Source organism: Marasmius oreades, chromosome 8, assembly GCF_018924745.1.
Source record: "Marasmius oreades isolate 03SP1 chromosome 8, whole genome shotgun sequence".
NCBI classification, from domain to species: Eukaryota; Fungi; Basidiomycota; class Agaricomycetes; order Agaricales; family Marasmiaceae; genus Marasmius; species Marasmius oreades.
Genome location: NC_057330.1, coordinates 2323800 through 2344019, shown reverse-complemented (window position 1 = coordinate 2344019; position 20220 = coordinate 2323800). Strand labels below are relative to the sequence as shown.

Below are 20220 nucleotides of genomic sequence, written 5' to 3'. Positions count from 1 at the left end.
GCTAGCAGTTACAGAGGGTTCCCCATTGAAGAGGCTGCCGGTGCCTTGCGACGATGGAGTACGACGAGTCTCAGCTCTCGCTGTATGGTCAGATAATCTCTCCCTAGATGAAGGACTCGACGAACCTGATTTATCTTCAGGTATCATCCGAGTTGTACTAGGAGTATTGGAAGGGGTATGAGAGCCGGGAGATTCGCTTCGATTGGTACCAGAGATAGGTTTCGGGATACCACTTGCAGAATTGGACCTCCAAGACGAAGTAGGGTGTTGAATACTTGAAACAGTTTGCGTTGCCATAAGTCTAGTGTAAAGATTCGAGACAGGCGACAGAGTGTTTAAGTGATAGGGTAATTCTCCGAAGGTGAGCGAAGTCTTGACAGAGAATTGTCGGGTATGTTTTGGCGGAAAAGTCTTCTGAGAGCGTTTCCGAGGCGTAGTGAAAGTCGAGGAAAGGGTAGATGCGAGAGTGAGGGTTTTTTCAAGGTGGAGAAAGATTTTTCGGGTGCGAGAGGAGCGAGTAGAGAGACAAGAGCAATATACTGCAGTTCAAAAAATGTGTAAGGGGTCTCTTACTGCCTAAGGCCTCAGACATGAACTAGACAGGGCTTTATAATTGCTCCTGGGCTGTCTACGACAAGGCTATAAGGCTAGGTAAGAGTAAGGTTAAGAAAAAGAAAGGAAACGACGAGAGGAGGATTATATAGCTACTACGTGGCAGTCAGGTGTGCGTGAGAATATACTAAAATAGGAAATGGCGTGTTACATTTATACTGCAGGCGCGTAACACGAGCAATCAGAGAGTTACGTTCGAAGTTCGGTGGCTGGGTTGAGTGAGGAGGAGGTTTATTACCTGCTGCTGCAAGTAGATCAAGTGGATTCTTCTAGGTGTCAATTAGTCTTATTTATATCACATTATAAACGGGGGAATACTATAGTGATATAGAGACTTAAAGACTTATAGATTATGTTTTCTAAGGAGCGCAATTGGGGACCAGCCGGAACGATGAAAATGGGCTTGTATGAGGCACCTGATTGGACGGGCGGAGTTTGAATTGCAGGATTTGCAACATTTGAAAATTTAGAATTGAACAGCCCTAATGTCGGTCTTTTGCCTGGTTTTCATCGTATATAGCCATTTATTCACAATTTCTTGTTTTGAGAATGACCCTGATTCGTTTATCACTCTCTGGTTCCTTAATTTCCAGATGAGGTGCGCCGATTCTGAAATCAGTATTTGGAAGATTCTCGAGTCGCCTGAATTAAAGGTGGCCTCTTCCATCTCATTACTCATTCCGTCGTTGAACATTGGTATTCCACACGCTAGGATTGTCCCCATACCGATTTTCGGCCATGTTGTTGGTTTATGCTTTGGCTCAAGCCTGTTTGCTATGGCAAAGTGCCCTTCCTTCACTTCCTTTCTCCATTCTCTGACCCAACTCCTTAGTGTATTGGCTTTTGCTCTGCGTAGTGCGTTTGATCGGGATACTGCCACCAGGGCTGAGGAGGTAGGCAGTGTTGCCTCTTTTGCCAGTTCATCTGCCCTGTCGTTTCCTTGAATGTCTTGGTGTCCTGGACACCACTCAATGGAGACATGGTTCGCTTTTCGTCTGTCCAAGAATCCCGTGATGTCCTTGTAGAAGTCCTTGGCATATAACTGTCCAGCTTGTGCTCGTAAGAAGATGGATTGTGTGGCTGCGCTGTTGTCTGCAAAGAAGAGGATGTTGGTTATCCACGGCCTACTGGTACATAAGTCAATTGCCATTTTTGCACCCATGCTGAGAGCTGCCATTTTGCCATCGTAAACTTCCGCTCTTCTCCCTAGTCCCCATCAATAGCGTTTGATAGCTGTTCATGATCAACATGGCAGTGCGAGCAGCAACTACTGGCACCATCTCAGACTCTATAGAAAAGGCTTAGAGAGAAAGTCACCACTCAGGTCATCAATGGATGTTCTCTGCGCACAAAGGACATCGTTGGAGCAGGACAACAGCACGCGAACGCGTTTGATTTCTGCGCCACCACCAGTTCCTCGTCAACTAGAGGAGTGTAGTCAAGAATTCGAAGGGAAATTGTAAGTGTCTTTCAGTGCTGTACACGCTTGCCTATAAATCTCTTTACAACAAGGTCGTCGCCGAATCCGAGTCTGACCTTCGGTAATTTGAATGAACTATTGGGACATCTGGCCGGGCAGGGATATGCAGCAGAAAAGGTCGCGGAGTCGTTATGCGCAGAAGATGCACCCTCTGTAATGGACATGATTCAAGTGGTGCGTTTCCCGTGCCATCTTCAACTCTTCTCAGCCGGCTTAGAATTTATTCGTATAGCATCTGGATGAAGAAACCAGCCATAACGACCGCTACCTACGAAAAAGCTGTATTCAATGCCTATTACATCTCAACAAGCGACATGGTACACTTCCTACTTCGATCCACCTTTCCAAGGTTGCCAAAGATGGGTTGCATCCGGTATCTGGCGGAGGATTTGCCGTGAGGATCGATTCGAAGATCAAGTCTACACCAAGGCTCAAAAAATCCCCTTTTTCAGGATATATGGAAGGGCCGCCTAGAAGACACGCGAACAGTTTGTCTCAAGGTGCTACGAGTGTATACTGCGACCTATGATGAGAAGAGGCTTCTAAAGGTCTGTCAGCTGTCTTTTTCTGTCCCGAAGCTTTCACTGACCTTGTACAGCAATTAAGTAAAGAGGTCCTCCTCTGGCGGCAACTTAGACACCCAAACATCCTTCAATTTCTCGGAATCACCAAAGAACTTTTCCGGCCTAGCTATTGCATCGTTTCCCCATGGATGGCGAATGGTGATGTGATTTCATATTCTCGGGCTCGCAAGAGCACGCTGGATGACAAGGTCAAGATGGTACGAGATCGAATTCACGTCCAACCGTTCCACAACCGAACCTTTACTTTTGTAGATGCGTGAGATAAGTGAGGGTATTCAATATCTCCATGAACACCATCCACCTATCGTACACAGCGACATCAAAGGCGTAGGTGATCCAGCTATCATTGCATCTCCTCCAGTCTGAACCCCTTCTCAATGTAGTTGAACATTCTTGTATCAGATCACGGAAGCTGTTGCCTCGCCGACTTCGGACTCGCTACGATCGAAAATGAATCGTCAGATGGGCATGTTCATCTGAACACCAGTGAAGCAGTAGTTCGCGGTTCGTTGCCATGGCTCGCACCTGAACTGATGAACCCGCAACATATCAGCATCCCTAGTCGAACTGCTAGGGACATCTATGCATTTGGGTGTACGATTTTTGAGGTTCGTCCACTTAAGAAACCTTACTACGTGTGTTGATACGCGTGCGATGCGTAGCTTCTCACCGGAAAGGGGCCGTTTTCAGAGAAGAAGATGGATGTTCAAATCATCATGGCGGTTTTGAACGGCTCGAGGCCAGCTAGACCATTCAATTGTCCAGACTGGCTCTGGGCCATCGTGGAGAGTTGTTGGAAGGAAAATTTTCAAGTGCGCCCGACTGCTACTGAGGTGGCGTGTCGACTAACTGAATCCACAACCCAACGTGAGCCAAAGAGTGACTCTGCGATTTCTCGGCATACTATACACATTGACGATGCGTATGTCATCTTCAACCCTTTCGCTCTTCCTCAAGCCCTCTAACATGTATCTTCTTCCAATCAGATTGACTGTACTACCTCCTTCATGGACCGTTTCGCTCGCGAAGGCTGGTTTTACAGAAGAAGAGATTGCCGCTATCTATAAACGTCCTCGTGTTCAACAGACGGAGATTTCGGCTTCTCCTCCCCCACCTAATCCCTCTTCCGTCAAACGGACTTCATATTCGCACTCTACTTCTACCCCGTTCAACGACACGGACCCTTCTGTCCGTTATGGTTACTCTATTGCTTCTACCCCATCCCCCCCTTCTATCCATCATCCCCATCTGCCCGACGAAGCCACGGATCGGAAGCACAAGGGATCCGGAACACCAGAGGCTGAAGTCGGAGCCCTTGAGGACATCTCTAAGGGCAAAACTACTTCTCTTCGCACCACCTCTGTAAACGATTCCTCAAACTCGGGGAGCGACAACATCACGACAGATGCTTTCGATAGATATAACAATGCATCTGAATTTCCCACTTCTCCCCTTGATCAACCAGAACTATTCACACAACTTTCTCCACGAGAGGCAAATCAAACAGGCAATTCGCTACATCACGCAGATCTCAAGACCGGTTCCTCTTCACTAGCATCTCGGCAGAAGCGCTCGGGTTCACCGTCTGTGGAACACGAGCATGAGGTCCGGGTGAAAAGGGGAAGGGGGGGTTTCTGGCGGAAACCGGCACGCTCTACTATTGGCCCTATTCCGATGCCTATAAGTGTTCCGACGCAGACATCAGGTGTCTCTAACAGTATAACTAAAGTACGTGATGCTTTCAACCTCATTTGTGTCGTGAATTCTGTGTGGTACTGATGGGTGATTGATCTATAGACTCCTTCACCCTCAATCCGTGCTTCAACGTTGCTTCTTTCTTCAGCGCCTCCCACAGGTCTTTTTATTCCTTGCGTCTCCAGTCCTTCCTGCTCGACCTCAACAGCTCCCCGCGATGCTGCAACCTCTGAAGGGTTCAGTCACAGAATGATGACCATGTGTGCTGGTATGAAATGGCCCACGGCTGATGAAGAAAGGGCGCTTGACAAAGATTTCCAAGCTGCCAGAGAGACCAATGTTCCATTACATGTCCCTTATGTTCATGATACCCATAGGATGTGGGATGATGTTTCTCTTCGAGATGCCTGGCAAAGGTTCCGAGCGAGGGTTGGGATCCATTAGCCCTGTAGTGTCAACCCTTCATATACCACCTGTCTGTATTTACAGCCAAATCCAGTTCACTGTGGTCTTTACATTTACTGAACTGGTCAAGGAACCTCAGGAAGAAGGAAGCGAGAACTGAGGCTTGGGGTTTGGGGTCTACAGCTAACATGTGCTCTTCTTTGACTTACTTTCGACCGCCAGCGAGTCCAAGTCTCAACCACTCGATTAGCTGGATGTCGACGTGGTTATAATACACCGACGAGAAGAAATCCTGTCTTGATCCATGCAAGAAAAGCATGCCTTGTGTGCGAGTAACGTCACGGACTGGTGGTGCGTGAATTTGCGAGATGGCTTTTCTGGCTAGAGTCATAGTTTTCCCATCTTGAATATTAATTTAGGTATTGACGGGGGGAAACAGCCAATCTGTTCGCTCGGAACTCAGGACGAATCAATGTATCGCGGAAGTAATGGACTCAAGTCGATGTTGAAGGTTTGAATCAACTTGGGGACTGATGAATGGTCAGAGTCAGAGCCTCATGACCTGTGGACCGACTCGGATTTCCATGACGTCTGGCGGGCCCAGTCCATGGAGAGACCTCGCGAGCAACTTAACCCTTCTCCGATGTCGATTTCATGATCTTGAACTGTGTATTCCGAACCTATCGTAGAAAACGGATAATCGGTTTCAAATATCGCACCATCAAAAGAATGATAGGCGTACTCTTTGGAAGTAAGTGCTCAAACTTACTCTCCTTCTGGAAAGCTTCTGGAGAAAATTGTCGGATTGCAAGGAATGAGTTCGTGTCAATTACAAGGCGGTTGTAAGGGGGTGGGTGAAGAGAGCACGGTTTTATCGTTATCGATGAGATCGTCATACCCCCGGCAACAGAGCATGCTAGTTACAGCGGGCTTCAAGTTCTTGTCGACGGAATCAGCGGTACGACATCCGTTTTCTTTCAACACCCCTCGTAGATAGTCAGTTCTGTGGTTGACTGGTCCGTGCAATGACGAGCTAACAATATTAATCGTGTTTGGTATATCTGGAAATTGGTATCTCCAGCTGAATATATGTATCAACTCAAAAGGATATATACATGACATTCGTTGCTCATCCAAATATCGGTCGGTCCCATTGCGTCCGACGAACCCGATACAGTATGCCTCCTGGGGATTTTGTGATCCATCAACCTAGGGTCGCATAAACTCAGTGACCTCTGCAACAAGCTTTCGTCCACCCCACCTCCAACGCTCTCCAAAGCCCAGTAACTTGAATCTATTTTTTCCGTTCATCGCTCTATACCACTTAATCCTGCAGACGTTACAGCTATGTCTGCGCGATCGAGCCCTACTCCCACATAGAAACTTCATCCTCAGACACCTCCTTTTCATACCAGTGCCGCTCACCCCACCTCGCATCCTCACTATCATAAAAGGCATCATTTTTCCTCTTCCTGGTCCTAGCTTCGTAAAGGTCCTCCACTAAGTGTTTCCTCGTCTTGTTTAACTTGAGTTTTTCCGGCATTTCATGCTCCAAATTGGCTGCACGATTGAAACGGTCTAGAATCCAGTTATGGTCTTCCAGGTACTTGGTGTGCTTGGTGTACTGCCACGCAGCATACGCCTGTCGTAATATTTTCCAGCCTTCTCCCTCTGTATTAGCCAATTCCTGCTCAAGCCGCCTAATGTCGTTCAGGTCTATCTTGACCTCAACCACTGGTTCTATTTCATAGCGAACTCGCAGCACCTCCTCCAGGTCAGCCAAAAAAGTATGAAGTACCTTATTGGGAACCGCCAGAAGTCGCATGCTTTGGACAATCAACGCCCAACTCTTGGACTTGCCACCTTCTGGGGGATGGTGGGAATCAACGCCCACTTCGACTTCCTCGACTTCCTCGTACACTTTTTGGATGTGATTCGCCAAATGAGATGAAGTCATGGAGTGCTGAGTGTACTCCAAAATCTGTAATGAGAGGACGTGAAAGAAGGATTCGAGGTCGTCCGCAAGCACATGTAGTGTTGGTTTTTTTGCCATAAGTAGCTTTGCGGATATGAATTGTCATGTGCCCTTGATTTGGATAATGAAAGAAAGCGACGAAAAAAAGCTGAACACTCACATTCCTCTCAATTTGACAAGGGGGTGGATCATCGAGGGACTTGGCTAGGTCCCAATCAATGAGAACCCCTTTTCCATCCCACAACATGATGATGTTCCCGTAACTGACGTCGCGATGCAAGATTTTTGCCTTCTCATACGCATCCTTGTGAGCTATGGGGCTGTTTGAGAACAAACGGAATGGATACGAAGGATGACAACGCACCAATAATAGCGTCCCGCATCACACATATCATGTCTCCGACGGTTTCGCATCTTCGGAGGCTCTTCCCACACTCCTCGAAAACCAGACGACAATGGCGGAGACTTTCCAGCCGATTGTTACGCTGCTTAGCATGGTCCTGAGTTTTCGTGTTCTGCATGTTTTGCGATCCTCTGTGACGGACGTCCCCGGCTGCGACGAGCCTCAAGATGTTGCGTACTCCGGCATCCCTCAATTTTGAGTATACAGTGGCCTCCTCCAAGACACCTTCTGCAGCGACCCCCCACGTATCCTTCATGAATTGGACATCTTTACTTTGGGGGTTGTACACTTTGTAACAGCGAGTGCATCGTCCAGTCAGATATCCGGTCTTCCTGGTACAAGGTCTGGACCCAATAAATCTCGCAGTGTTGCCTGTGGTATTGTCGTAGATCTCAAAGACGTATAGCGGCTCGGTGTTGGGGATTTCAAGCATTTCTCGTGCCACCTGTTTTAAACTCTGAATCAGCTTGTCGTCAAAATTATCGAGCCTGTACACAGAAGTGTCGATGCCGCGAACTTCTGCATTCGCGTAGTTGTACCTGTGGAGGAATGTTGCCAACCATGGCGTCCTCGTATAGCTGAATTTGGAAGTGACAACAGCACCCGCTCTATCCCACCGAACGAGTCGAGCGTAGGTACCGACGACCAGGACAGAGAAGCAATGGGTACGGTGTTGGTCAGCGAGTTGCGCAATCGCGTACATTGTGATTTGTCCACGAGTGTCTCGCCCTTGAGTTGAAGTCACTTCAAATGGCCGACCATCTTCGTCCGCGAAGGCATCGTCTCCAGGTTTGATCTTGACCTCGACGATGATTTCCACTTCTTCAAGGTTGACTGCCGCTAGTTTCTGATTCTCAGCTGGTTCTTCAGGAGCAGCGGAGCTTGAGTCTCGGTGATACCTTGAAATGTCGGGTTTGATCTCCACATACCCTGCGTATGCAGGATCGCAATGGGTATCACAGAATTTTAATGCAGGACAGTACGCTTGAAAAGCTTTCACCTGTGTTAGGTATTCGTAAACCTTGGTCAGCTTAAGTTGCATAGACGAAAGTAAGATCTCACAAGGTCTGGGTACATGTCCACTTCACGATCACGAGATCCCGCCAAATTTAACGCTACCTCTGCTGATTCCAACGATTCAAAAGCCGGGATATCTTGGGGTGCGGGCAGACTTCAAGAAATGTTCCGGCTCCATTCGAACGAACTTTCTCGCGTTTTCATGCTGGGCTTGGCAGTAGTGATTATCGTGCTCGTAATGCAAGGAGGTGCAAGGAGCACGACTAGATGCAGAGGATTTGCAACGTGAGAGCATTGGAAGACATGTATAATGTATTGGTGGCGTTGTGCCGATCGGATTAGGAAAAGGCAGCTGGAACACGGGTCAATTTATCGCGTACTTCCTGACAGTTGAACCTTGCGTGAATCTTTAGCACGTGACCGATATACAGTATGTCAAGAGATTCCGTCGTTGTATCTGCTTTAACAGGGTCTTCTCCCATTCAAACCTACACGCATGGGAATCCACCTAACGACATGCTGATTTCCGACCTATAATACATAGAAAATAGAGAGAAAGGTTTATCCTATGGCTGTTATTGACGTTGCCGAGGTGGATTGTCAGCGAATTCCGACGGCGACAGAGAGAACGCATATTCCGTCAAGTTAATCCTCGTACTTGACGGTAGCTTGGTGGAAGTTCCGATGGCCCAACCGACAGCTGGACCCGACTCTGGTTTTGAAGGGAATCAATCTGCGCTTGTATGTGTCGAATCTCACGCAACGCAGGCGGAGAGTCAGAATCATTGTAAGCGAGTCCATCAATGTTCCTGCGCTTTTGGGTTTGTAAACTGCGCAACTGCTCCCTCGTCTCCTTAATTTGATTCATTTCGGGCGGCGGGTTGCCCGGATAAGGCTTTGGTATTTGGTCGTGAGGGTGAGATGATCGCCTTTTTCTGCGAAGGATAAGGAGCAAGGTGACGGCCACAATGCAGAGAAGGCCAACTCCACCGACAACGGCGCCGACGATAACTCCAACACTGATCCTCTTCTTCAACTCGACCACGGTGGTATTGCTAGGACTCGGACTGGGGCTGATGTTGGTACTGTTGGGGTCATCGGAAATTTCGGTGCTGGAAAATTGAGAGCTCCTTAGTTCTTGAAGAACACAAGATAAACTATTGCCAAACATACGTATATCTCGCATAATCAAAGCTGATATACACTTGGTGGTCCAGTATACCTGTTGCTATGTCCAACGTATGCTGTTTGTTGGCCAAAGCAGTCGCTCTGTATGCTTCATAATTGTAGTCGAATCCCCTCTCAGAGGTTGGTTCATGTACAAATTGATAACTGAGAGTTCCATCCAAAGTGAAGTTGCATTCCGTGATTCTGGTATTATTTTTGCCGATATCGTTCGTCTGTATGAAGTACACCGAAATGGCAGTTCCTATAGATAGAAAAGAGCGTCATATTATAAAGCACAAATGCGACGCGGAGGGAAGTGCAAGACATACCTTCAAATTGTAGTGTCAACCCCATGGCTGTCATATTCGTTCGGTAGGTAGCAGCCGTCCACGTCTTATTCTGAATTTTGTTCTCATCGTCAGGCACTATCTCACACCCCTGTTCAGAGTTGCAGTTACGCCTCCAGACCCAGCTGTCGTGAGGGTAATAGACTGGTAAATACCCAGTCGCCTCATCGCCGTAGGTATCATCGATGATCCGAGAGACGGTCTTTGCGTGAGCGAGAGCGAGGAGATGGTATGAAAAGAAAGAGAAGATAAGGACGATTCCTAGTGAAGTTCGGAAAGGTGGCGAATATGGCATTTAGGATTTGAAGTTTCTAGACGTTGGAAACCCATTTTATGAAATGCTAAGGCTGTTATACCCCTTGATCCACCCGCGAAACCAGTGATGATCTGATCTGATCCGAGAGTTTGTGTTCGTTGAGTCGTTTTCAGGAACTCCAGTGACGAACAAGAACAGTTTTGGGTTACTATAACTATTGCCAACTAGCACAACAGGATGATGATGAACAGAAAGCAAACATGGATCCCGACTCGCTGCAGCCGAGTCTGTGCAGAAAGGTGCGTATTCTTCACGATGGTAGAGGCGATGCAATCGCAATTTGCTGTGTCCTGAACATTGTCCACCGCCTCATAAGACTTACCGAATCCTGGAATCACAGGAAACTGCGGCCTAAGGGTTAAGGACGCATTTGCAAGTCTTGAAGGCATTTTAAGTGGAACGTTTACTGCACTCGAAGAAAATCGAAACGAACGAGAACGACCGGTGTCACCTCTCGTGTCTTGGCAGGCAACCGGCGCGACCGCACTCGTGGAAAGGCACCGCAAGTTCTCTTCAGTAACACGATAGCAATATCAACTCTTTCGACTATTCCCTTTGAGAAATGGCACAATCACGGTTGTTGCCAAATCTACTGGTCTTCGAAAACGGAGGGATGAATGGATGGGGGCAACTTTCACCACGATTTCAATGGAATCCAATTTTTGCTCTGATGCTCCATCCTGCCCGTCACGCGTAGATATGGCATACTGAAGAGTAGAGATGACAATGCCATCCACTATGGCATCTACTTTCGGTTAGCCTAGGTAGCCCACCCCACTCAATGGGGAACCAACATGACAAGAGCTAGAGTAGGTGGTGAACAAATGGGAAGGCAAGTTCGCGAGCAAAGGGAGTGAGCTCCTGTGGTCGTAGGTATTGATGGTGATGAAGAAGGGAGGATGGTGCTGGGGGAAATTTTCAAGTGCAAAGCTTGATGATGGGGGTTGGAAACAGAACGACAACAGCAGCGTGGCATTTCGGGTCTCGAGACAGAGTTTCAGGTCGTCGAAGAACGGGAAAAGACGCTTCACAGATCGAGGCCATTCATGGGCTGGTCGTGGGGCAGAGAAGCGCTGCGTTTGAGGTTGAGCTCGAGCCCGACCCCCGCCAGTCGCCACTAGTCAACTTCGATAACGAGTCTATTCACTGCTGTATTACCGCAAGTAAACCCCGAGGCACCTAGAGGAGGTATAGTCCCATCTGGGTCGAAGTCAGATTAGCAATCGTCACGGTACGAATGCAGGTGGCAACAGTCCCAGTCAAGGTTCGCATGAGAATCACAACAGACTAGGCCGTGAACGACACCATCAAGCCTCCAACACCACATCTGAGTCTGGTATGATTATTTATAATCATACGACACGCCTGGAAGTGTGAGGAGTGACTCTTAATAGGATCTGTTCAAGGAGCCAGCATTACCTGTCGGCAGTATTTCATCTAGCTATTGCATAAATGCTCTCAGACGGTCATTTCGACCTAACATTGGCAATTCTCTCACCGATATAATCCGGTCTCACAAACACGTTGAGTCTGTGGAGCAGGAGAAGCAACACTTGATTGATCTTCAATGGGGAACATCAAGATGTCAAAGTTTTACGGCGCGTTTTTCGCGAAAAACGCTGGTGGGACACGTGATATATTCATCATTTGATACAGTGTCCTGCCCTTCTTCCCTTCTAGTTTGACCGCCTCGTAGTCTGCGCTGCTCGCTTTTTGCCCCACTGCTGCAATCAGTAAACGTCTCAAGATCTCGACAATCATACAACTGTCAACAAATGATTCGTCAACAGAGTCTTTGAGGCGCTTGCTTGTTTCGGTATGGTGATTGATTGGAGCGTAATATTAGAAGTAAGAGCAGTGGGAGAGACTGTCGAACATCTTTTCAGCTTACACGGCATGGGATCTTCCCAACGACGTACAGAAATAGAAAGAACATGGTGCTATGGCTAGGGAAAGTAACCCGAATCGGGTGAGTATAAACTTCTATCTACCTATCCTAGGTTGTTGATGTATATCATTAGCGTATTCCGACAGCGACGGATCCTCATAGCTAGTAAATATATTGTAGCTTGGTGGAGGCTCCGACGGCTGAACCCGGCTCTGAGTTTGAAGGGAATTAAGTTGTGCTTGCATCTGCCCCATCTGCTCACCGAATCCACCAACATTAACGTTGTCACGCTTTCGGGTTCGCAACGGCTTCCTCATCTCCTCAATTTGATTCATTTCCGGTGGCTGGTTGAGTGGATAAGGCTCTGGTATTGTGTCGTGAGGCCGAGACGGAGAGCGCGTCTTTCTTCGAAGGATAAGGAGCGAGGTGAAGACCTCAATGCAAAGAAGGCCGACTCCACCAACAACGGCCCCAACAATAACTCCAACGCTAGCGCTGGTCTTCTTCTTCGACTCGGCCGCGGTGGTACTGTTAGGGTCATCGGGAATTTCAGTCCTGAAAAATAGTCTTCCTTGGAGAACACAAGAGAAAAGATGACCGAAACATACGTATATCTCGCATAATCAAAGCTGATATATGCTTCGTGGCCCAGTTCACCTGTCGTTATTTCCAACATATGATGTTTATTGTCCAAAGCGATCGCTCTGTATGCTTCATAATTGTAGTTGAACCCTTTCTCAGAGGTATTTTACTCATGCTCGTTCGGTAGGTAGCAGCCGTCCACGTCCCGTTCCGAAGCATAGTCTCATCAGGCGCGATCCCACACCCTTGTGCAGCGTTGCAGTTGGGTTGCCAGACCGTCCCGCCTTGAGGGCTATACACCGGCAGGTACCCAGTCGCCTCGTCGCCGTGGGTATCATCAATGATCCGAGAGACAGTCTTTGCATGAGCGAGAAGACGGTATGGAGAGTTTAAGAAGACGAGGAAAAGGGATATTAATGGAGTTCGGAGGTGAGGAGAATATGGCATTTAGAATTTGTAGTTTCTGGACTCGAGAGATTCAAGAAAACTTCATAATATATGAGATGAGCTTGAACCCATTTAACAACCAATTAAACCTTCTTGATCAAGGACGATGGTAGGTAACCTAAAATAAAGATATTGGCGCAACGAAATAATGTGAATAAAGACACGCACAGAAAGATACATAGATAAAAATCTTCAACCACAGTTGACTCCAGCTACAGTCAATATATTCGTCTTTGCTAGGTCTGGGAACGTTCTCTTCCTCCCCCCTCTTATGTGTGTCCATGAACTCGCAAGAAACGGTGCCCTACGGGCTGGAGACGCGTTTGAAAATTGCTAGTGTTGAAGCTTGAAGTTTGAAGGTTTGAAGGCGTTCTATCGGGAACCCAAACTTCCACTTGAAGGTTATCGCATTCGAAAACATCGAAACGAAGATGACCAGTGTCCGCGGACGCTGTTGGCAAGCAACGCGATAGATCCCGCACTGTAAGTTCTATTCAACACCACGATAGCGACAACCGTTCGACGAACTCGAGTCGCGACGTTGAAGGAAGAAAAAGGGACGGATTGATTACATACGCAGTAGCTACGTGCTACGCTTGTCCCGAGATTGGGTCGAAACCACAGATTTCAAGTTTTCTTTCACGATTCCTTTTTTTTTTGAGAATTACATAGCGACGGACAATCATGCACATGCCTTAGAGCGATTGAAAAAAAAATGACGATTCTTTCAGCAAGTACAACTTCAATACTCTTCATCCGAATCCCCATAATCCGAAAAATCGTCTTCTACCATCCCACCGTTACCACCCAACGGTTTCTGTTGGATATCGTTCGGGTCTCTCTCCTCGTCACTATCGTCTTCTCCCGCACCAACATCATTACTACCACTAGCGCTCGGGATTGCTCGGGAAGGCAGCTTGGGAAGAGGCAAAGCCTGTAATACCTCGTGTTCTTCGTCGATAGACGTACCATGAATCATTTTGTTGAAAATTTCAATGAGTATTCTTAATCAATGGGAGTGAGTGATCGCATCGGATAACTAGAAAGCACAGCAAAAAAAAAACGACTGACTCTGCATCCAGCCCAGCACTCCATCCGCCTCTACCCCCATCGAAATCCCCGCCGCCCGAGATCGACAGCCCCATCTTCATAGCCATGATCCTTGTATTTAGGCTCTCGTCCTTTGGCCTAAGCTTCGTTTTCAAAAGTCTCTCGTAGATGCCTTTGATATCGACCATATATATTTGGTTTGGGCGTCTTTGAGGCTGAGAATGAGAGGCGTAGTCTCGTTCCCGTCCGCGATAGTGTGACCTTGAAGGAGATCGTGATCGAGGTCTTCGATACTGGCCATTTGAAGAAGGCTGGCAGAAAGCGGAAAAGAACGAAGGGTCGAGAACACATTTAAAAAAAGAACGAAAGCGACAAATACAACTTGACCCACCTCGCCTGCACCAAACGCAAATAGCTCCTTCAAACCGCGTTTCCATCCGAGTTCACCTACATCTATACCAAAGACAATGTTCAACACGTCTTTCGTCCGTTCTTCGTCATTCAGCAGTAGAATAGCCGAATTCTCTGCAACTGATTGGCTAAAACAGCCCTTGAGCCGTTCTCTGAGTGCCGAGATCTCTAGCGTTTGTACTTGAGTAGGATTTCCTGGATAATCCTGTCGTCGACTTAGCAAAAAGCAGTATGAGGCACTGAAAGTAAAGCCGAGCCAACTCACGACTTCAGGCCGGTGTGGCCGCAGCTTCAAAGTTGGGTTTTGTCCATTCTTGATCCGCACCGTATCTTCCCTTGCGGGGATTAGAGCTCGTTCTGCATGCGACACACGCGCGTATGCGATGCCGACATCTAAAATAGTGTCCCTGGCGACTTTTGACCAGTCGCTGTCCCATGGAGTAAAAGAGAACGCAATGATTTTCGTCGAGGATAAAATTGGTATCGAAGATGAGGGTATCTTGAGTTCTGTACAGTTGAGTCCATCAAATAATATCCTTTTATACAATCTGCCAGTCAAGAGTTGTTTAAAAGGAGTAGGAAAGTAGACAATGAAACGCACCGTCCATATTCGTACAGACACCTGCAAAACCCATCCTCTAAATCCTTCCGAGAATTCCCTTGCTTCGCCAGCTTTTCCATTTTCTTTTGAAGGTCGCGCTTTGCACTGTCACCTTTGAACACGATGGGTGACAATACTTTGTAATCGACCTCTGGGTTTGTGATTTCCGAGCCTCGTCTGAGGTTGATTCGTCGTTGGTCGTTGGAGGTGACATGAGCAAGTAGGTGAGTCGTGCCGTACTCATCGAGTGCTGAGATGCGAAAACAATTAGGAGTTAATTGATCAGTTTGCCTGTCCAGTGCTCACCTTGAATCAGCTCGAGCTCGTCGTTCGCATTTCGATGAAGGGTTTTGCATATCGATTCTGCGAGTTTATAGGGCAAGGGAAGACCACGATTGCGAACGTTTGGGCCGGCTACCTCATGGTAAGATTGAAAGAGCATTATCTGTCCGCCATGAGGCAGTCCTCTTGCTTCTTTAAATTTATTCCCCGGACTCCGCTTTGTCAAGGAAGAGATGAAACGTGACAAAGCGAAATGAAATGATGCGGCGCGGGGCTGAAATGAAATGAAAACATGAAACAAACGTGAAACGAACTGACTCGCATCATTTTATGAAAGATTTGTGTTGGTAACTTTAATCTCTATCGCGTAGCCGTACTATGGGATGGCCTTATCTAGTGTAAGTTCAAGGTTCAAGATCAGGAGAATCCTTATATTATGGGAGAAGTGTCGCGATTATCTTGAAAAAATGATCTATGCGACAGGACCGGGGTAAATTAAAGCGGAGATTGAAATTTGCCATGTGCACGAGTCCCCTGTCTGAGGTACAGTAGACGACCAACCCCACGTGGCATCCGTCACGCGTCACCGTTTCACCAAATCGGGTAATCGGGGTGCCCACTCAATGCCCTTTCATCTTTCTACTTCACTACACATTGTTTTTCACTAAAGTTCTTCTGGAGAATCATGCTAAATAGTACTATATAGCTGCTTCCAAAGTGGTATGACATTGCAATTTAATCTCAAGTCTCTGATATACTTTTAATGAATTTAGCCATGGTTTCTAAGGCTTATGAAAGTTTACCAGTGCCCCAATTCCTCGAAATCCTCCAAATAGTCATTGGAGATCTCCAAGACACATTCATCTCTTCTCTGAACCACTTCTCCAGGTCCTCCAAGGTTGGCATGATGTGTAAGGTGTGCTTTTGTTGTGGCTGGCATCAGAAATCACCATGCTGGGCTAAAAACTGTATCAGGAGGCCAAGATCAGAACCTTTAATTGATTTTTTTGACACAACTTACTGTTCTGACTCAACTCTATAGATCTCCAGAAGCAAATTTAACATTTTGTATCTGGTCGACGAACAATAGTGGTGGAAGAGGTAAAAGTACGGGACTTGGATATAAAAGGGTCGTCACACTTGATCACGTGGATTGGTGAATTATTAATGTCGTCTACCTTACCATAGTACTTTTTATGTTTCTGTTGATTCCTACTGTGACTGACATCTATATTCAGCTGTTATTAGGTAATTTCTATGTTCCCACACTCCTTTTTTATAATAATTGTCATCTCTCACTGTTCAGTTCTGTTTCTGTGGCCCTTCCCCTTCCCTTCTTGAACTGTACCAACTTGGTAGGTTTTCCCACAGGTTGCAGGTTTTTCTGTGCATGGGACAGGGGTGGAATGGGGTCAGCCACCTGTACAAAGTCCTGTACCAGTTCTACCTGCTATTCATGCCATCCAACATGTACTGATTTGGTGCAGAATACATTTATACTTTTTCAGGTCAAAACCTGTAACTCACACCTGTGACATAGAATAGAGCAGGGCCATACCCACAGATAGGAAAGTTAGGTTGGTGGGATGGAGCTGGAATGGGGTCAGCCACCCTGTACAAGTCCATCCCTACTATACTTTTTCCTATGGGTAATAACAGGCTTGCAGAATGGGTTATACCTCTGACACAAGATATAGTGGTTTTTCCACAGGTTCACAGAACAGGTCACACCTGTGACATGGATAGGGACACAAACTTTTCCCCCATGGGTGATTCTTGCTGTTCCCTACCTGCAGACCCCCTATAAGCTGAAGGCTGAGTGCAAGTCAAGCAGGTGTATAAATATGCAAAAACTCGGCACAAAGGGCCGGGTCATAAGCTTGTGTCTGTTATTATCGAATTGCCGTGGCATACCCGGGCCCGGGAACCCATTGAATACCGGTATAGAACACCGTAACCCACCGTACCACCGTACCTGCCGCAATGATACGGGCACCAGATGAAGAATGAATTTTATGAAGTCCTTGACCTCCCATCCGGATAAATTGGGACAGAGTTATGCCAGTCTCTGGGCCACTTCTAAAACAGGGGGGCCGCGAGGGGGGCCGCGAGATCTGTGGCGGATAATTAACCATTGCCACAGTCCTACTCCTGCCCCTTCAAGCCACTTACATGGGGCTCTATAGTGCAAGTTGAAACAAGAGTCAAGGTGTCTATCATGAAGTCGTCTCCTCTTCCTCCTCCTTTTTTGACTCATTCGCGTCTGCTTCACACCCTTCCGCCTTCATATCGTTCAGAGTCAACTCAGGCTCGTTCTGCTCCCAACTTCTCTCACACGACCCAATCGCCATCGCTGGATCCGGGTCGGGAGCGTAGAGATTTTGGATATAAGAATTCGCCAAAGGATCATCGAGAATGACTGTGAATGGACGGACACACGATTTGACCTAAAAACACTTTCACAGAAAACCGATACCTCTTTAAGCTTTCCTAGGAATCCCACGAACTTGTCTCGTTCGCTTGCTTCTGACCACCTTTTCGGACAACTCCTCGTACACCGACCACCTGATCGACACCTTGATGGCTAATGATCAATATGTACTGTAGGTGCTGGATAGAGCGTGATACCGCCATTCATCGCGACAGTTACAGCATTGAAGAGTTCGACAGTGCGTTGAGGAGGCGACTACAGGAAGGCCATAAAGCATGTAACAGTTGTGACTATGGCTCAAGGGTCAAAAAACAGAAATTTCCGAGTATATCGAACCGCTACGTCTCTGGTAATCTATACGATTGTCACTAATTGTTGAGGTGCTGCTACCCACTTTTCTCTACACCCAGGCCAGGCCTTGAACTCCCCGACCCGTCGATAAACGGTCCGAACGGTGCTACCGCAATGGTTGTCAGTGGTATCCGGTACTAATACGAGCCCTCGAACACTTGGTTTGTCTTGCAGTACAGCGACAACCGCTTTGTTCAAGGTGTCTTTGGACAAGTCCCCCACACTATCTTCAGTCATACTCGCACACGGCACCACAAACCTGAGAGGCTCCTCTTCTTGAAGCTCGAAACGGCCAATCAGATCCCAATCCCAAATTACCGTCCTGACTATTGCTCGGATAGTCAAGCTACCACCCCTTACTTCACCGTAGGGATGGGACATGTCTACCGATACCACTTGACATGACTCTACAGTGCAAACATAACTTCTGTTGGACGACTTGACCCCATGTCCATCAGGATCTACATCAATCTCTCCGTCAACAGCTGCCCAGCTCCAAGAAGGCGCTCTGTACATTTCTGGTCTTGGAGCAGACCTCACTGTCTTCCACAACAAGCACCTAGGGAGCTGATATAGCCAAAGGCCTGCCTTGTAACCACCGGTCGGCCAGCAGCGGTCAAACTGCTCAGCGACACCAGCAATGGCGACTAGCCGATCCTTTGGACTGGTGAGGTAACACCTCGTATAATCAGCGAGAACGCCGCGCCAGGACCTCCACATCTCAGATTCCTCAAGGTCTCCTTGAACGACTCTCGCATCGGCCGCAAATACAAAGTCAGATAACCTTCGGTTGACCTCGCCCGCAAATGGGCGATACTCTGCAGAGTTTGTACCGCTGCCAAACGGTCGAGGTGACACAAAATGCGGCGTTCCGTCAACATTGATGTGTACGGTTTGGCATCGGTATTGAAGGGTGTGAGTGCAATAGACCAGGCTGCGCGGGGATAAAACTCGCTCTTCTACACACCAGGCACGCTCGTATGTCGCCTCGTCGGGGGCATTCCCATCTGTGCACAAAGTTATCGTTCCCATGATGCCATCGGGACAGAGGAAGGGAACCGTAGCTCGAGATTCGGGACGGGGATAGACGTCCCTTATGTGGAGGAAACCAGCACTGACGCGTCTCGCACATGCTGCCACAATGGTAACGTATGCGTTGTGGTAGATCCGACGCATGTTGGGGATTTCACGACGCTTGTCTTCCTTCGAGTCCTGTATAATACAGAATGAATCAACCCATAGAAAACGCAAGCCCAGTTTATGCGTGACCGTGATCGCGTCGCGAATCGTCCTTGGTATAAGCTGCAAGTCGATGGCCTTCACATATGCTTCGAGATTGTTGGAAGTCGTCATGTTTGGTTGTTCTTCACCCCAGACGTAACTGAGTGCGGCATAATACTCCTTCTCCGTCCCAGTGCTAATGAAAAGTCGCGGCTGGCTGGGGTCGGTACAATCCAGAAGTCGTGTCGGGAGATTTGCAGGCTTAGGATGTTGGCAGCGTTCGTGTTTCGAACAATTCTCAACGCATTTTAGTACCTGCGTGTAAGTAGAGGTTTGATCGATCTCCCGAAGGATATCATGACCAGTGATGAAACGAGCAGCATGATCGTCTATCCATGAAGTGAACAGCTTGTGGAATTATTGCAACTAAATGAGCTTACTATCTTCAGTGTATACCAGTAATTCAGAGCCAAACCGACGAGTGCCCGTGCTAGAGTCGACAAAGATAGCAACAGTGATCTTAACGCGTAGAGATTGGGGAAACTGATCCACATCCTGGTAATCGTCGACACGTTGAAGATATACGGAGAGATTTTGTGCTGGATCTGCCTTGGAGTCTCCCCATTGCTACTTACTTGGATGTCAAGAAGAATACTTTAATCAAAGATAGCACATACCTTTTCAAATGCCTTTTGGGCTTCTCTCACTAATCGATAGACAAAGCTGCACCAGTTGCAGGTGTCTTTGAGCTGCTGCACCTGTTCCCATGGAGGCACCCATTCCCTACGACTTTGAAGGGCATCGAAGGAGAAAGGATTATTCCGACAGTATTCGCAAAGGCGTCGGTGCATATCTCTCGAAGAATCATCAACATGAGGGTCAGGGCAAGACTCCCCCGTGCCGGCGGTCGGCGGTCAGGATCCGACCTAGGACCGGCTCCGGCATCTGGCGTTTC

The 20220-nt window shown here is 47.6% G+C and overlaps 7 protein-coding genes across 7 annotated transcripts; 1 reads left to right on the top strand and 6 right to left on the bottom strand.

Moving 5' to 3' along the window:
* The first annotated feature begins 1174 nt into the window (after positions 1-1174).
* Positions 1175-5680, top strand: E1B28_012697 (uncharacterized protein). Its single transcript, XM_043157832.1, has 13 exons — positions 1175-1265; positions 1325-1391; positions 1445-2071; positions 2125-2266; positions 2325-2486; positions 2545-2640; positions 2691-2873; positions 2929-3003; positions 3060-3284; positions 3339-3598; positions 3663-4404; positions 4474-5127; positions 5196-5680. The coding sequence occupies exons 3-12, from the start codon at positions 1944-1946 to the stop codon at positions 4813-4815; spliced, it is 2355 nt and encodes a 784-aa protein (XP_043005200.1). The 5' UTR covers positions 1175-1265; positions 1325-1391; positions 1445-1943; the 3' UTR covers positions 4816-5127; positions 5196-5680.
* A 462-nt stretch (positions 5681-6142) lies between these two features.
* E1B28_012696 (uncharacterized protein) lies at positions 6143-6829 on the bottom strand (the record flags this gene model as incomplete). The annotated part of the gene is made up of 1 exon (XM_043157831.1): positions 6143-6829. One exon carries the CDS (start codon positions 6827-6829, stop codon positions 6143-6145), a length of 687 nt encoding a protein of 228 aa, XP_043005199.1.
* Positions 6830-6853: 24 nt separating this feature from the next.
* Positions 6854-8231, bottom strand: E1B28_012695 (uncharacterized protein; the record flags this gene model as incomplete). The annotated part of the gene is made up of 4 exons (XM_043157830.1): positions 6854-6862; positions 6912-7063; positions 7116-8154; positions 8217-8231. The coding sequence occupies 4 exons, from the start codon at positions 8229-8231 to the stop codon at positions 6854-6856; spliced, it is 1215 nt and encodes a 404-aa protein (XP_043005198.1).
* A 580-nt stretch (positions 8232-8811) lies between these two features.
* Positions 8812-11251, bottom strand: E1B28_012694 (uncharacterized protein; the record flags this gene model as incomplete). Its single annotated transcript, XM_043157829.1, has 3 exons — positions 9668-11251; positions 9345-9600; positions 8812-9283 (listed from the first exon to the last, which is right to left on the bottom strand). The coding sequence occupies exons 1-3, from the start codon at positions 9978-9980 to the stop codon at positions 8812-8814; spliced, it is 1041 nt and encodes a 346-aa protein (XP_043005197.1). The 5' UTR covers positions 9981-11251.
* A 733-nt stretch (positions 11252-11984) lies between these two features.
* On the bottom strand, positions 11985-12641 carry E1B28_012693 (uncharacterized protein; the record flags this gene model as incomplete). Its single annotated transcript, XM_043157828.1, has 2 exons — positions 12498-12641; positions 11985-12444 (listed from the first exon to the last, which is right to left on the bottom strand). The coding sequence occupies exons 1-2, from the start codon at positions 12563-12565 to the stop codon at positions 11985-11987; spliced, it is 528 nt and encodes a 175-aa protein (XP_043005196.1). The 5' UTR covers positions 12566-12641.
* Positions 12642-13563: 922 nt separating this feature from the next.
* On the bottom strand, positions 13564-15552 carry E1B28_012692 (uncharacterized protein). The gene is made up of 6 exons (XM_043157827.1): positions 15287-15552; positions 14981-15230; positions 14645-14927; positions 14360-14584; positions 13990-14279; positions 13564-13922 (listed from the first exon to the last, which is right to left on the bottom strand). Exons 1-6 carry the CDS (start codon positions 15420-15422, stop codon positions 13661-13663), a joined length of 1446 nt encoding a protein of 481 aa, XP_043005195.1. The 5' UTR covers positions 15423-15552; the 3' UTR covers positions 13564-13660.
* Positions 15553-17916: 2364 nt separating this feature from the next.
* E1B28_012691 (uncharacterized protein) lies at positions 17917-20162 on the bottom strand. Its single transcript, XM_043157826.1, has 3 exons — positions 19943-20162; positions 19706-19892; positions 17917-19654 (listed from the first exon to the last, which is right to left on the bottom strand). The coding sequence occupies exons 1-3, from the start codon at positions 20114-20116 to the stop codon at positions 18048-18050; spliced, it is 1968 nt and encodes a 655-aa protein (XP_043005194.1). The 5' UTR covers positions 20117-20162; the 3' UTR covers positions 17917-18047.
* Between the last annotated feature and the right edge of the window lie 58 nt (positions 20163-20220).